General features: G+C 42.9%; 1 protein-coding gene across 11 annotated transcripts in view; it reads left to right on the forward strand.

Moving 5' to 3' along the window:
- SPK1 (guanyl-nucleotide exchange factor) overlaps window positions 1–13,181 on the forward strand; it is a 133,746-nt gene that overhangs the window by 14,553 nt on the left and 106,012 nt on the right. For all 11 annotated transcript variants that reach the window (XM_089136410.1, XM_089136407.1, XM_089136406.1 and 8 more), the window contains 4 exons: window positions 2,563–2,649; window positions 11,382–11,544; window positions 12,075–12,163; window positions 12,377–12,489. In XM_089136410.1, coding sequence (XP_088992536.1) covers window positions 2,566–2,649; window positions 11,382–11,544; window positions 12,075–12,163; window positions 12,377–12,489 — 449 coding nt within the window. In that variant the 5' untranslated portion in view covers window positions 2,563–2,565. The remainder of the gene's footprint in view (window positions 1–2,562; window positions 2,650–11,381; window positions 11,545–12,074; window positions 12,164–12,376; window positions 12,490–13,181) is intronic.

A 13,181-nucleotide genomic window follows, 5' to 3' on the forward strand; every position in this document is an offset into this window, starting at 1 on the left:
CCTCAACATGAGATGCCTTCAGAATTTAATATGGTTGGCTCTTGCACCTCAAAAGGCTCAAAGGTGATAATCTTTTCTAAACAAGCTGATTACTTTTGAATCCCTTTACATGGTGCATGGCTCTATGTCTCACTTTCCCTGGAGATCAAGATGAAAGTTGGCCATCTTTGGCAATTCTTGGTAGTTTTGACTATAAAATATGAAGTTTTGACCAATTTCGACCAGGCTAGTTTTGAGCAGTTTGGATAGTTTTCACAAGTTTGGACAGCACATGACATTCCGAGTTTTGCCCACGACAGAACTGGCTTTTGACCTGGATTTGGTCAGAAGTTGGGAAATCTTGTATTCCTTGTTTGTCCAAACCAGCCTTGAAGCCGAGATCTAGAATGTCCCCCCCCCCCCCCCCCCCCCCCCCCCCCCCCCCCCCCCCCCCCCCCCACCCCCCCCCCCCCCCCCCCCCCCCCCCCCCCCCCCCCCCCCCCCCCCCCCCCCCCCACCCCCTGGGTTTTGCGCCCCCCGCGCCCCAACTTGTTTTTTCCCTTTTTGCTTCCTTTCCCCACCCACACGGGCCTTGGTTTGGTGGACCCCCCTTTATTTTTTTTTTTATCCCCCCTTTTTTGCCGTGCGTGGTCAGAGAACCCAAGGTTACATAACATATAATATAAAACCATTAATGCTGTGGTGGGCGGTTTCTGTCCTTGGTGTTTTCTCTGCTCGTAACTCCTTGGGTGTTGTTGGCACCGTGGTTTTATTGTCTTCGTCGCGTGTTGAGTTTTCTTTGAGGGGGGGGGGGGGGGGGGGGGAGGGGGGGGGGGGGGGGGGGGGGGGGGGGGGGGGGGGGGGGGGGGGGGGGGGGGGGGGGGGGGGGGGGGGGGGGGGGGGGGGGGGGGGGGGGGGGGGGGGGGGGGGGGGGGGGGGGGGGGGGGGGGGGGGGGGGGGGGGCCCCCCCTTCGGTTGGAGAAAAAGGGGTCGCGGGCGCCGGGGCGCGCGCGCCCCCCCCCCCCCCCCCGCCCCCCGGGGGGTGTTGTTGTGGTTGTTGTTTTTTTTTATGACACCCAATATGATTTCCATTTATCTTGTTCAAAATGTATATGCAACAAAACTTGATACGGAAAACATGGTGGGAGATCTCGGTGAGATCTTGCGAGATCTCGTTTTTTCACATAGGCGAGACAAGATGGAGGTTGAGAGTAGAGAGTTGTGATATTTCGCTTGGGATCTCGCCATATCTTGCCTTGGATCTTGCTGGAACTCTCAATTTTTGCCTTTTTGTGTGGATTTCGGCTGGATTTTCACTTGCAACCATTCTTAGCACATTTACAACATGAAAGGAAGACCAATCATTCTCTACTTGTCTTATGAATTTATGATTTAATGACTTATATAGGACTTCTAATGGTTGTATAATTTTATTATTCTATTCTTGAAAATTGAGATTATGATACTCATATGGATGGAATTTTGTTAACATTTAGGTTAGTTGATGCATTTGATATACTTGCTTTTCATTTATATGCCTTAAAAGTTCTATATTACATGTTGTATAACATTGCATTCCCTAATCCTACAACATTTCGGTTTCACACTATGGGTAGACTTAGAAATCATACATAAGGTTGTTTTTGACAAATCCAAGGCCACCACTGTGTTCAAAATGACTTAAATAGGCTAAATACCAAGTTTCAAACCCAATTAGGACCCTAAAACCCACTGAGATGAGCCGCCGAGTTGACGCAAAAAAATTGTATATCTCGACTGAGATCTCACCGAGATGGTCGAGATTTCTGTTTTTCAAGGTGGTGAGATCTCACTCTTCTACCATGATAGAAAATAGGAGAGGTGCCAACCTGAAATGGAACACCATGCTCCTCAGGGTTGCAAATTTTATGTGTGTTGGTGCATTGGATCAAACATCCTGCTGTTTACAATGTTATTCAGCCCTAAAAAGGTACAGTTGTCTACATAACTTCAAATGGTCCTTTTTGACATCAATTATTAGACAGTAATCTGAAGATTAGCTGCACAAAAATTATTGACTAAGAGTTTGAGAGTAAAAATTATAATCTTCATGAGTCCTGTTACGGGAAAGAGGATTAGTTGGAACCTAGAGTTCATGGACTTCTTGTCAATGTCACATTTTATTTTCATCAGGTAAGCTTCTTTGAAACTGTTTGTCATGTGGGATTTGCAATTTTGTAAATTAGTTGCAAAGTCAACTTCTTTTTAATTGGTCTGATTGTTGTAGTATTGAAATTACAATATTTGATGGGCCATAGAGCTCAGGGTTCCCTTGGAACTTCTTATTTGGACAATCCTTTGGTTGACCTAGCTATCCTATGGTTGGGAGGGAGAGTTTGACTCCTTATGTTCCATGGAGTAGGTGATTAGCCAGTCAATACACTTCACATGGTTTGTTGTAATTTGCGATTACAGATTTTGCTTTCACTTTCATTTCTGTTGCATTTAGTTTTAGTTCAATTTGATAGTAGTATTCGAAGCTATAACATGATTTCTGAGAACCATGTGCTGTAAGTGACTCTTGCCATTGAACTCTGGCTTCAGGTGATGGAAGAATTGTCAGCTAATGGGCATCGTTTTAGAAGAGTACCGCGTGAATCCTTTGATGCGAATACAGAATTGGATCCACTGGTAATTTAACGTGTTCATAATCAATTGCAAATGCTTTTTCTGGATCTACTATAGAAGTGTCTAGATTTTCACGAGTCCAAGTTATCCCACATGTTGCCACCATTGATCTTGGTTCTTTTTGAATACAAGAAAACAACTGAGATTTTTAAGATTCTGATTTGGGAACTTTCCAAGGTATATCTAAATAATAATTTTGTTATTTTTTGAAATTTCTGAAACTTGCATTTTTCTGTGAAGTCTTCGTCAATGTTGATCCAAAAAACAGAATCATATCCGTTAGTTACATGGGTTTTAAAGACCGTATTGAGGTTTATTGGTTGATGTTGATTGCATTGATAACTTGCTATGTATGGAGCGATGTACCGTATTGGTACCAATATACATTGGTACTCTTAACTGAACTAATCTATGTATCATATGTGTTGGTATGTATTGGTCCATATCATATCTTATCAATCTGTATTGGCAGATACAATATCATACTGATTGAGATATATGATTTTTTGAAAAAATGTATTGGTTTATATCGTATCAGTACCAACTGATCGATACATAGACTGCATGAATAGACTAGAAACACCAACTGCAAAGTATTGGGTTTGGTCAGTGGTGGTAGTCAGATAGATCAACTTCCCAATCAAGCTTCTGTAAGAGTGCAAAACTTGGAGAAGTTAATTATTATTTCCTATAGAAATAGATGCAAGCATGCCAGTGTGATACAACAGGTCCAAAATGTCCAGGCAGGCTGATTCCCTTTTCACTTGTAGTAGTTTTGATCCTGAGAAAGGAATGGGATTGACCTAAATTTTCACTCTTTAAGTATGGTGTTTTAAATGCCTTGTCACGTTAGCTATACCATCCTCATCATTAACACAGAGACTCATATCATCTACATAAACAACCAAAACAAACTAACTTCTCCCTGTGGCACAAAAATGACAAACAACCAAACATTCATGGTCTCAAGCAGTCGTTGCTTTCATTTGTGCAAAAGGTAAGATAAAATGTCTCAATCCTCCTTCAAATGACCCCAAAGGACTCAGCTTCGCTTACGGTATGTTAAGGGGAAGCCTGAGACTCTACTATCAAGATATGGTTGTGGTGTTTGGTGTGAGAATCACCTTTTTTTTTTTTGGATGAATAAATAATATATTAAAAGCTAGCAAACAAACAACAAGAGAACAATCCAGAAAATAAAGAGCCGAGAAGGAGGGGAGGGGAGAGGGAGCACAAGTTCAAGAGGGGATGAAGGAACAGCTAAGGCCCCAGAAACTAACAATTAACCTATTTTTGGGGTTGTCGGCAACAAGGGGTGGGGGAGAGATAGCAATCTAGAAGATACATCTGAATAGATGGCTTTCCAAATCAGGTCTAATGATCGAGATTTGGAAGTCCATCTCCTATGGTTACGCTCCCACCAGATGTGATGAATGGAGGCACCAAAGACAAGCTTGCCAAGGCGATCGCAAATAGAGTTGCTGGCAAAATTCCTCAAGATCCATGTCCAATCACGATCAAACCCATGAGAGCGTCTCGAGCGACGTCAAATGGAGGCAAGGGCTCTGTCCCAAAGGGCAGGTGAAAAATAGGTGGTCGATGTTCTCTGAACTAGAGCAACTAGGGTTAGCGGAAATATGGCGGCTAATGAGGAATGATTGGGTGGGGAGAGCAAGGTTGAGGGCTCTCTAAAGGGTAAGGGAATGATGGGGGATGAGACCTTTGAACCGAACCAAGTGGGACCAGGGGATATGGGGATGAGGGGAGCGGAAGAGGTTCCAGGCGGAGGAGATGGTGAAAGATTTTGAGGGCAATGGCGTCCAAATGGTGGTATCTTGAGGAAAGTTGTGGATGGGGGGGCGGGAGAGCATTCCAAACATGTGTGAAGTTGGGGTGGGGGAGAGGGGCCCAAGTTCCATTGGAGATGAAGCTGTCAAGGGTGGTAGATTTGGGGATGTGGGTCTCATAGACAGTGCGGGGGCCAAACAGGGTGAAGAGAATGCCCAACGGATGCTAGGGATCAAGCCAGAAAAGGGTAGAGGATCCATTCGAGATTTGGACAGAGATGGCAGATAGAGCACAAGGGCGAAGGAGAAGGATCTTCCTCCAAATCCAGGAGGGATTAGAGGGGCAAGAAACTGTCCAAATGGAGTCATGTTTGAGAAGGTAGGAGTAGACCCAGGAAACCCAAATGGAGTCATGCTTGGAGGCAATCTTCCAAATGAGCTTAAGGAAGGCCAAATTAACGTCGAGAATGGGACGAAAACCCAGACCACCCTCAGATTTGGGATGGCAAATCGCAGCCCAAGAAATGGGATGAAGGAATCTAGAGGCTTCTTGATCTTTCCAAAGGAAAGCACAGAAAAGAGACTCCATGGAATGAATAATGGATTTGAGAATAGAAAAGATGCCACTCCAGTAAAGGTAAGAAGATTAGAGGACAGATTGAATAAGCACAACTCGCCAGCAAAGGACAAAAGCTTTCCTTTCCAAAGTTGCAGCTTTTTCCTTATGTGATCAAGCATGGGGGAGCAATGGTGCCTGGTGAGTCTACCAGGGATGAGAGGGAGGCCGAGGTATGTAACAGGGAAGGATCTAGGGCTAAAGCTTGAGAGCTGCAGCTTGCAAAAGAGAGGCTCTGATGACATCCGAGACTCCAGAGAGAAAGAGAGTGGATTTATTGAGGTTGACACGGAGACTAGAGAGAGATTCAAAGGAGGAGAGAGAGGAAAGGATGGGGGATATAGATTGATGGTCAGCTTTGGAAAAGATCATGAGATCATCCGCGAATGCAAGATGGGTGAGGTTAATGGATTTGCATTTGGGAATGTGGGAGATGAGGAGCTGGTCAGTATTTGATTGGGAGGATATGGGAGAGGCCTCCAGACCTAGGGAGAAAAGGCGGGGGAGAGGGGGGCAACCTTGGCGGATCCCAACCCTAGAAGGGAAGTAACCCGTTGGGGAGCCATTGGTGATGATCGAGAAGAAGGGGGTGGAAATGCAAATCAATCCAGTGAATAAAGGCCGGAGGGAATCTCATAGCAGAGAGGACCTCACTAATGAAATCCCAACGGATAGAGTCAAAAGCCTTATGAAGATCCACTTTCAAAAGAGTAGTAGGGGAGTGGGAAACTTTGTCGAAGCCTTGGACAATTTTCGCGCAAAGGAGAATATTATCCGAGACACTGCTGCCCGAGATGAAAGCAAATTGGTTAGAGCTCACAGGAGATGGAATAACCTTCTTGATTCGGTTGGCTAGGATTTTTGAGATGGATTTGTAGATGACATTGCAGAGGGAGATAGGGCGGAAATCAGAGAGAGAGGAGGCACCAGGCTTCTTGGGGATGAGACATAGAAAGGTTTGGTTGATGGAGGAAAGTTGGGAGGGATTAAGGAAGAAGCTCCTAATAGCATGGACTAGATCATGAATTATGAAGTCCCAGATTGAAAGGAAGAAACCCATGCTAAAACCATCAGGGCCAAGGGCACGATTAGGCTTGTGGGAACGGATGGTAAGGAGAATCTCCTCAGAGAAGGGGATGAAGCGGAGGGAATCTAGATCCGAGGGTGAGACAAACTTACTAATGAGAGAGGGGGGAAGCGGGGGCCTAGGAGGGAGAGAGGCTGGGGAGAGAAGGCTGGAAAAGAAGGAGACAACTTCATTCTTGATACTGGGAAGATCAGTGATCCAAGTCCCATTCCTAGATAGCAGTCAAGGGATGGAGTTGAAGTTCAACCGACCTTTGAGGGAGCGGTGGAAGTAGGCAGTGTTAGCGTCCCCAAGCTCGAGCCATTTGATTCTAGCTTTTTGCCGAAGGAAACTTTCCTCCTGGGAAGAGAGAGTAGCTAGGGCATGGGATAAAACATGCTCATCCTCGCGAGGGAGGGGTTCGTGGGATCCCTATTGAGAAGGACCTGGATTCTAGAAAGGTCGGAACGGAAGGAGGAGACTTAGGAGGTGATAGTACCGAAAGTGGAGGAGTTCTAGGATCGAAGGGTGAGCTTGGTATTTCTAAGCTTGCAGGCCAGGGCAATGAGAGGGAGAGAGTTACAGTGGGTCGGTTGATTCCAAGCCTCCATAACCATGGGGAGGAAAGAAGGACTAGAGGTCCACATATCAAAGAATTTGAAAGGCTTGGGACTAGAGGAGGGAAGGTCGAGGACATGGAGAATGCAGGGGGAATGGTCGGAGAGACAGGGAGGAGAGAAATGAGAAGCAGGAAAATTAGTGAGTCAATCCTCATTGGCAAGAAGACGATCTAGCTTGGATGCGATACGCGCTTCTCCAATCCTCCGGTTCTGCCAAGTGAGTAAATGACCAGACCAGCGAAGATCAAAGAGTCCCGTATCTTCGAGGCAAGAATTGAAGTCTTCTACAGCCGCCTAGTCTGGAAGGTCACCAACCCTCTCATGCGAAAAACGAACAATGTTGAAATCGCCCCCAATGCCCCAAGGCGATCCCACGGTGGTAAGAGCTAAGGAGTGAAGGTCCTCCCAAAGGGGAGAGCGCTCGGAGGGCCGGTTAAAGCTGTATACAATGGTGAAGAAGAAATGGGAGGACAAGGAGGTAGGGACGAGCCTAAGGTGCATGAATTGGGGGGGGAAGAAGCAAGGAGAGAAACTTGAAACTTGAAAGGGTCCCAAAGGATCCATATGCGGCTGTTAGGGGCAAGATTAGAATTGGAGATAAAAGACCAAGAAGGGGCAAGAGATTTGGCAATCCGTTGAGCATTTTCATTGTGAATATGGGTTTCAATGAGGGCACAAAAAGAAGCTTTGGATTCATGAATGGTGGACTTCACATCAGCATGCTTATAAAGGGCATTTAACCCCCTCACATTCCAAATGAGAATATTGGACATGGACATGGCTAGAGTTGAGGTTTGCAAGGGGCATTATGGGTCGCGGGGAGAGGAAGAGGAGAGGGCAAATTAGGCTGGGGATAGCAGGGACACCTCACACAGAGGGGAGTGAAGGGAGGAAGGGGTTTCAAACAAGTTTAGGTCAATGGAGGATTTAGAATTGGGAGAGTTAGGATAAAGTGGGTCAACAATGAGGTCATCAAGGGGGATTCAGAGGATATGGCATCAGACGAAGGGGTAGGGAGAGGATGGTTTAGGGGATTCTGGGCTAAAGATGGCGAAGCTTCCATGGGCTAAGGGGGGGGGGAATGGTGAGAAGGTTCATAGTGATAGTGAGGTGGGAGAGGGTTGGACTTTTTTCTGGGCTTAGAAGCTGGTTGAAGGGATGGGCCAGGAAGGTTTAAGAGGTTTTGAGAGATTTAAAAGGTCTGAAGGATTTAAATGGGTTAGTGGGCTTGGGTGGGCAGGCCCAATAAGCGGAGGCCTAACGTGGGTTTTGGGAGAAGAGGGTGAAGGTGGAGGCAGGTGTGGGCCCACCCCACTGTCACTGAGGGCAGTAGAAAGGCTTAGGGAAGTAGGGGTGGGGTGAGAGAGAGAGAGAGCCAAACCCTTGTTCGGTTTCTTATTCAAAGCAGAGGGATGGCGGTGAGGCGTCACAGTAGTAGCAACTAAAGGTGGTAAGGGTTCAGGGTACTTTTCCGAAGCAGGTAAGGGTGAAAGTTGGTTTAGAGCTACACCTAGGTTGTCGAGAATGGCAGGATTGAGGGAGACCTTGCTTTGCGATGGCCTTGTGGCAAGAGCTTTGTCAGCGGCATCTTCGAAGTGAATGGCGGAATCTTCTTGCAAAGCAGTGTAAGGTACCTCAGCATCACGTCCCCTGAGAAGCAAGGTTTACAGAGGACAGGGAAGTCAGAGTCGCAGTCGCAACACCAATAGAATTTCAGTTAAATGATGAGTACTTAGGGTTTGCATGATTAAATTTGCAAAACATAGAACCCTAACTCTAAAGATGTTATCTTTGACTGGGTTGGGTGATGTGTGAACATGTCAGTTGCAGTCATATAACAAAATTCTGTCGAAACTTGCGAAATTTACACTGAAATTCCCATTTTGGGAACCTCAAAACGAAAAACTTGGGGACCAAAAAAAAATCCCAAGTTTCAATCGAAACAGTCGAAATTTTGTCGAAACCTCTTTCAACCTAGCTGGACCAGCTGATTCATGAGAGAAAAAAATTCCCAAATTTCGTGGGAAACATGGGAAATTACGTGAAAACTTGGGAAATTTCGTGGAAACATGGGAAATTTTGTGGAAACTTGGGACTTTTTCCTGCAAGTTTTGTAGCTTTCCCAAATTTTCAGTTTTTTGTTTCTTTCATTTTTCCCAAATACCCCCTCCATCAAGACTTCTCTATCCAAATTGTGTATTCCCTCAGACTAGTTATCTTAAGCATGTTGATGACCAGACTTATAAAGTTAGAGTTGTCGATTACCTTGACAACTATAGGCATAAAAGGTCATGGGATGTCTATGTTCGTTGGTTGGAGGAGAGGATGTTACAGGCATAGTACTACTTAGCTCATAGGATGGATCCACTGTTGGCACTCCTCTTGGCACTAAGTTGTACTTTCCTTTTATTGTTAGTTACTTTGTATTTGATGTTTTGAAGTTAGAAATTATATATTGAATGTTACGTACTTAAGTAGTAAAATTTATAGTGTACTTTTCGGACAACTCTACATTGATGTTATGTACATTGAATGACAGTACATTGACTCTTTTAGTAAACTACAGCCAATGTGTTCTTTATACTCTAATTTAATGCAGACTTCCACCTTAAAATACTCCCTAAAACCTGTCGAAACTTGCCCAAAAAAGTCTTAAGTTTCCTCGAAATTTTCCAGTTTCCCACCTAGGTTTCCCATTTTCACCTAGTTGAAACTTGAGTTTCCCTCGAATTTTTTTCTATGGTTGCAGTCACTAATGGAAGGTCAAGATGACCAACCAAGAAAGCTAAGGCACACCATCCTGCACTCTACAAATTAGTAAAGCGAGGTTAGGCTTGGTCCCTGGAACACATAGCTATCACCAAGAACCAACAAGCACTGCTTCAACATATACATCCATTCTAAATTGTATTGCCATTACCTATTGTGACAATTTCTATAGTACTGAATTTCCCTCCACGCGTGGTGAAGGAAGACTTCCTTCACCATATCTATCTTGGAAATTTAAATACTATCTCATGTCTACTTCTTTTGACATCATCTCTCTAAAAGTAATGGCATTCATTGCTCAACTACCTTGTCTAACAGATGCTGAGATCTGAAGTTGGCCAACCATTTTATTTGTTTTGGAAGATACAAAAGAGAGCTTCTATCTGTGCCACTAATGATCGTCTAGCACTGAGTTATATGGGTAGTTGACCAATGTACAAAGCTGATGGAATGAGTTGAGTTAAGCACTTTAACCTATTTCCTGCCAATCTATTGTCCATATACCAGATTGTGCCCCATTAGGCATAGAACATACCTCCATGCTTCTGCAGTTGTTGTCGTTGATGGCTCCCCTCTAGGCAGGTCACACTTCGGCGTAGGTAGCATTCTCCAAGAAGCTGGCTTTGCTCCCTCTTTTTTTCCCCGGGTGGTAGGTAGCCCTTTCTTGGCAACTTTCACTGTACTCTAGTAGGCCTTCTCTTGGGTAACCCTTACCGGGATTCGAACCCTTGACGTGGTATTAGCTTTGATAGCAACTATAGGCAGGTGACTGATGCACCAAAAGCTCCGAAGCTAATGGAATGAGTTGACTCAAGCCTTTTAACCTATCCCATACTAGGCTATTTCGCACTAGCACCCATAACTATTGGGCCTTATTGGGCACATAACAATATTAAAAATGGGCTACATTTTCATATATTTACAGCTTAACGACTGATATGCTTTTTCCTTGCCTTTTAAACTTAGCTGTGATGACGCCAAGGCGACAAATTGCGACCAAAGCGTTTGAGGGTCTTCCTAAGCGCTTGGCAATTAGGTGGCCACAAGGCGCTGCGTAGGGGGTTAAGGTGTCCTAGTGTTGATTTTTCCAAATGTAATTATTATATTTGGTCCAAATATCATACTAAAACTTGTATAATTTATTCCTAGCATGTAAGTATTAAACGTTTGCAATCTTTATAAAAAAATGGGTCAATAATTAAGTGTATCCTATCATCATAATGTGAATAAAATCATCAACATCAAAGTCATAAAGCATCTCACAAGTCCAAAGTTTAAAGTTTAAAAGCCAAAATATCAAATTTCCCTACCCTCCCACATTAGTATTCTGTAAATCAACCAATAATAACATTACATTTATAATATTTAGATAACTAATTGAAAAAAGAGAGGCAAAATGGTAATAAAATGGTGGACTGGGCAGGTTAAGCATCCAATGCACCCAAGGTTATGCGCAGGCAATATCTTACCAGCCAAGGTGCCTCTTTTGTGCCGTTAATTAAGTGGTGACCGTCCAACATCATGGGAAACCACTCAGGACGTCTAGGCAATGCCTTGACAATTATGCTTTCTAAGGGCATTAACAAATCATCAACTGGAGAATGTCTTTCTCCTAAGAAGGGGATCAAAGCCTGAGTGAACATATTTCTATATCCTATATCACTATAAGCTAAAAGTTCTGCTGAACTTCATGGAGGTGCCAGCATCTCTTTTTGTTGGGGATAAGTTTCCAAAGCTTACAACCCTCCTATCATGTATGTGTCGGCAGTCCGTGTTTCACCTTTGTGATGGTGTCATTCTTATCGAAAGTTACCATTTTGCATGATGACAACGATATTTTTTAAATTGCTGACTTCTTTATTTGTTTTTCTGTTCAGCTAAATGAAAATTTGGAGCAGTGGCCTCATTTGAATGAACTGGTTCAATGCTATAAAGCTGATTGGGTGAAGGATGAAAACAAGTATGGGCACTATGAAAGTATTGCACCCATCTCTTTTCAAAGTCAGATATTTGAAGGCCCTGATACTGACATAGAAACAGGTGAGGAAGCCACTGAATTGGAGTACTTTACTTGTAAACATTCATCTAAAGAAAAAGGCTTAACCTGATTTTGGAAAAGGCTCTTGTCTTGGGGCTTATGGCCATTTTTTCACATGAGTATTATTGGAGGTTTTCTGAAAATTTTTCAAAATTTCATTTGAAATGACGGAGATTTTGTGAAGTATTTTGATTTAGACGGAAATCTGAACAAAGACTATCAAACTCGCATTATCAAAGCGGACCGGAGTTTCACTAAAATATTTAATTTTTGACAGAAATTAAATTGAGGTGAAAATCTGAAATTTCAAATTAAATCTCGTTTTTCTGCATTAGTTGTGGTTGAATGTAGACCTTTCTCTGAATGTACTGGGAGTTGCAATCACTGAGAGCCTCTGTCAGAAAATGAAAACTATGTAATCTTCTTGTCACGTATACCTATCACTGATATCCTCTATCAGAAAATGAAAACTATGTAATCCTCTTGTCACATATACGTAAGATTTTCTTTTATTTGCTTATTCTGGCTGTAGAAATGCGTCTTGCCAGCATAAGGCATTCCAAGGTTGATGATGCTGTTGATGATGACATACCTAGTACCTCAGGAAGGCAATCATCGGAGGTTGGCACATTTGGCATACTCTTCTCAGATATTGTTGAATGTTGTATGAATAAAAACACTTGTATTTGTATTTATTTATTTTTTAAGTCTCTTGTGCCATAATACTATATCCTCTTTCTATTCTTAATTTTGTATTTTAATGTTTTCCGTCTCCAATTTGCATCAATTTACTTGAAACTTTCCTTATTTTTCAATGTGGAAATGTTTTTGCAGCACTTTGGTGAATCTCCGTTATATGCATATGAACCAGCTTTTGAATGGGAAAATGAGAGGTCATTGATATTTGGTCAAAGGACTCCCGAAACACATCCGCAACAGCATAGCAGGTTTGATAAATCATGCTCGGTTATTTTTATACCAGACAGTTCTGCTTGCTAATGAGTTTTTTTGAGGAAGTTCGTATGTATTATTTTTATTAATTTATCTTCTTCTTCTTTTTTTATTTTTTTATTTAACCTGAAGGTTGTGAGAATGATCATGTGAATGCAGAGATTAAGTTTAGATGCTCACCAAAGTCCAACATATGTTTTCTCCTTGTTTGAGTTTAAACCAGGGGCTTTATCAAGGGATTGACTTTATTTAGGATTCTTTTGCATTTTCTTCCTTATAATACACCCCAAATTTTGAGACATCCAACTGATTGTTGGCGATGATCATTTTAAAGGCCAGAAATCAGTGCATGATAAAGCCAATAAGATGAACTATGATTGATCATAGATCTTTCTTTCCCTAAACCTCTAGTTCGGCGAATTCTGATTGACCCGTTTCTTCCGGTTCTTTTATAACAGGCTCTGGAAAGAGTTATGGTGTCTGAAATTCTTGGGTAGGTTGGGCACATTTGATAGGTTCATAGCCATAGGTCAACCCAATTTGTGTGAGTTTGAAGTATCAGCTTAGTTATTTGTGAATATTTAAGGTATTAGGTTATTGCAGCTTCCTTTATTTAAGTTTTGAGTTCAAATTTTGACAATAGCATATTTTGTATATTATACTTTTTAAACTTATGTACACTTTTTGT

Source organism: Hakea prostrata, chromosome 10 (genome assembly GCF_041222555.1).
Source record: "Hakea prostrata isolate BN-2017 chromosome 10, UWA_Hpros_2, whole genome shotgun sequence".
In the NCBI taxonomy this organism is placed as follows: Eukaryota; Viridiplantae; Streptophyta; class Magnoliopsida; order Proteales; family Proteaceae; genus Hakea; species Hakea prostrata.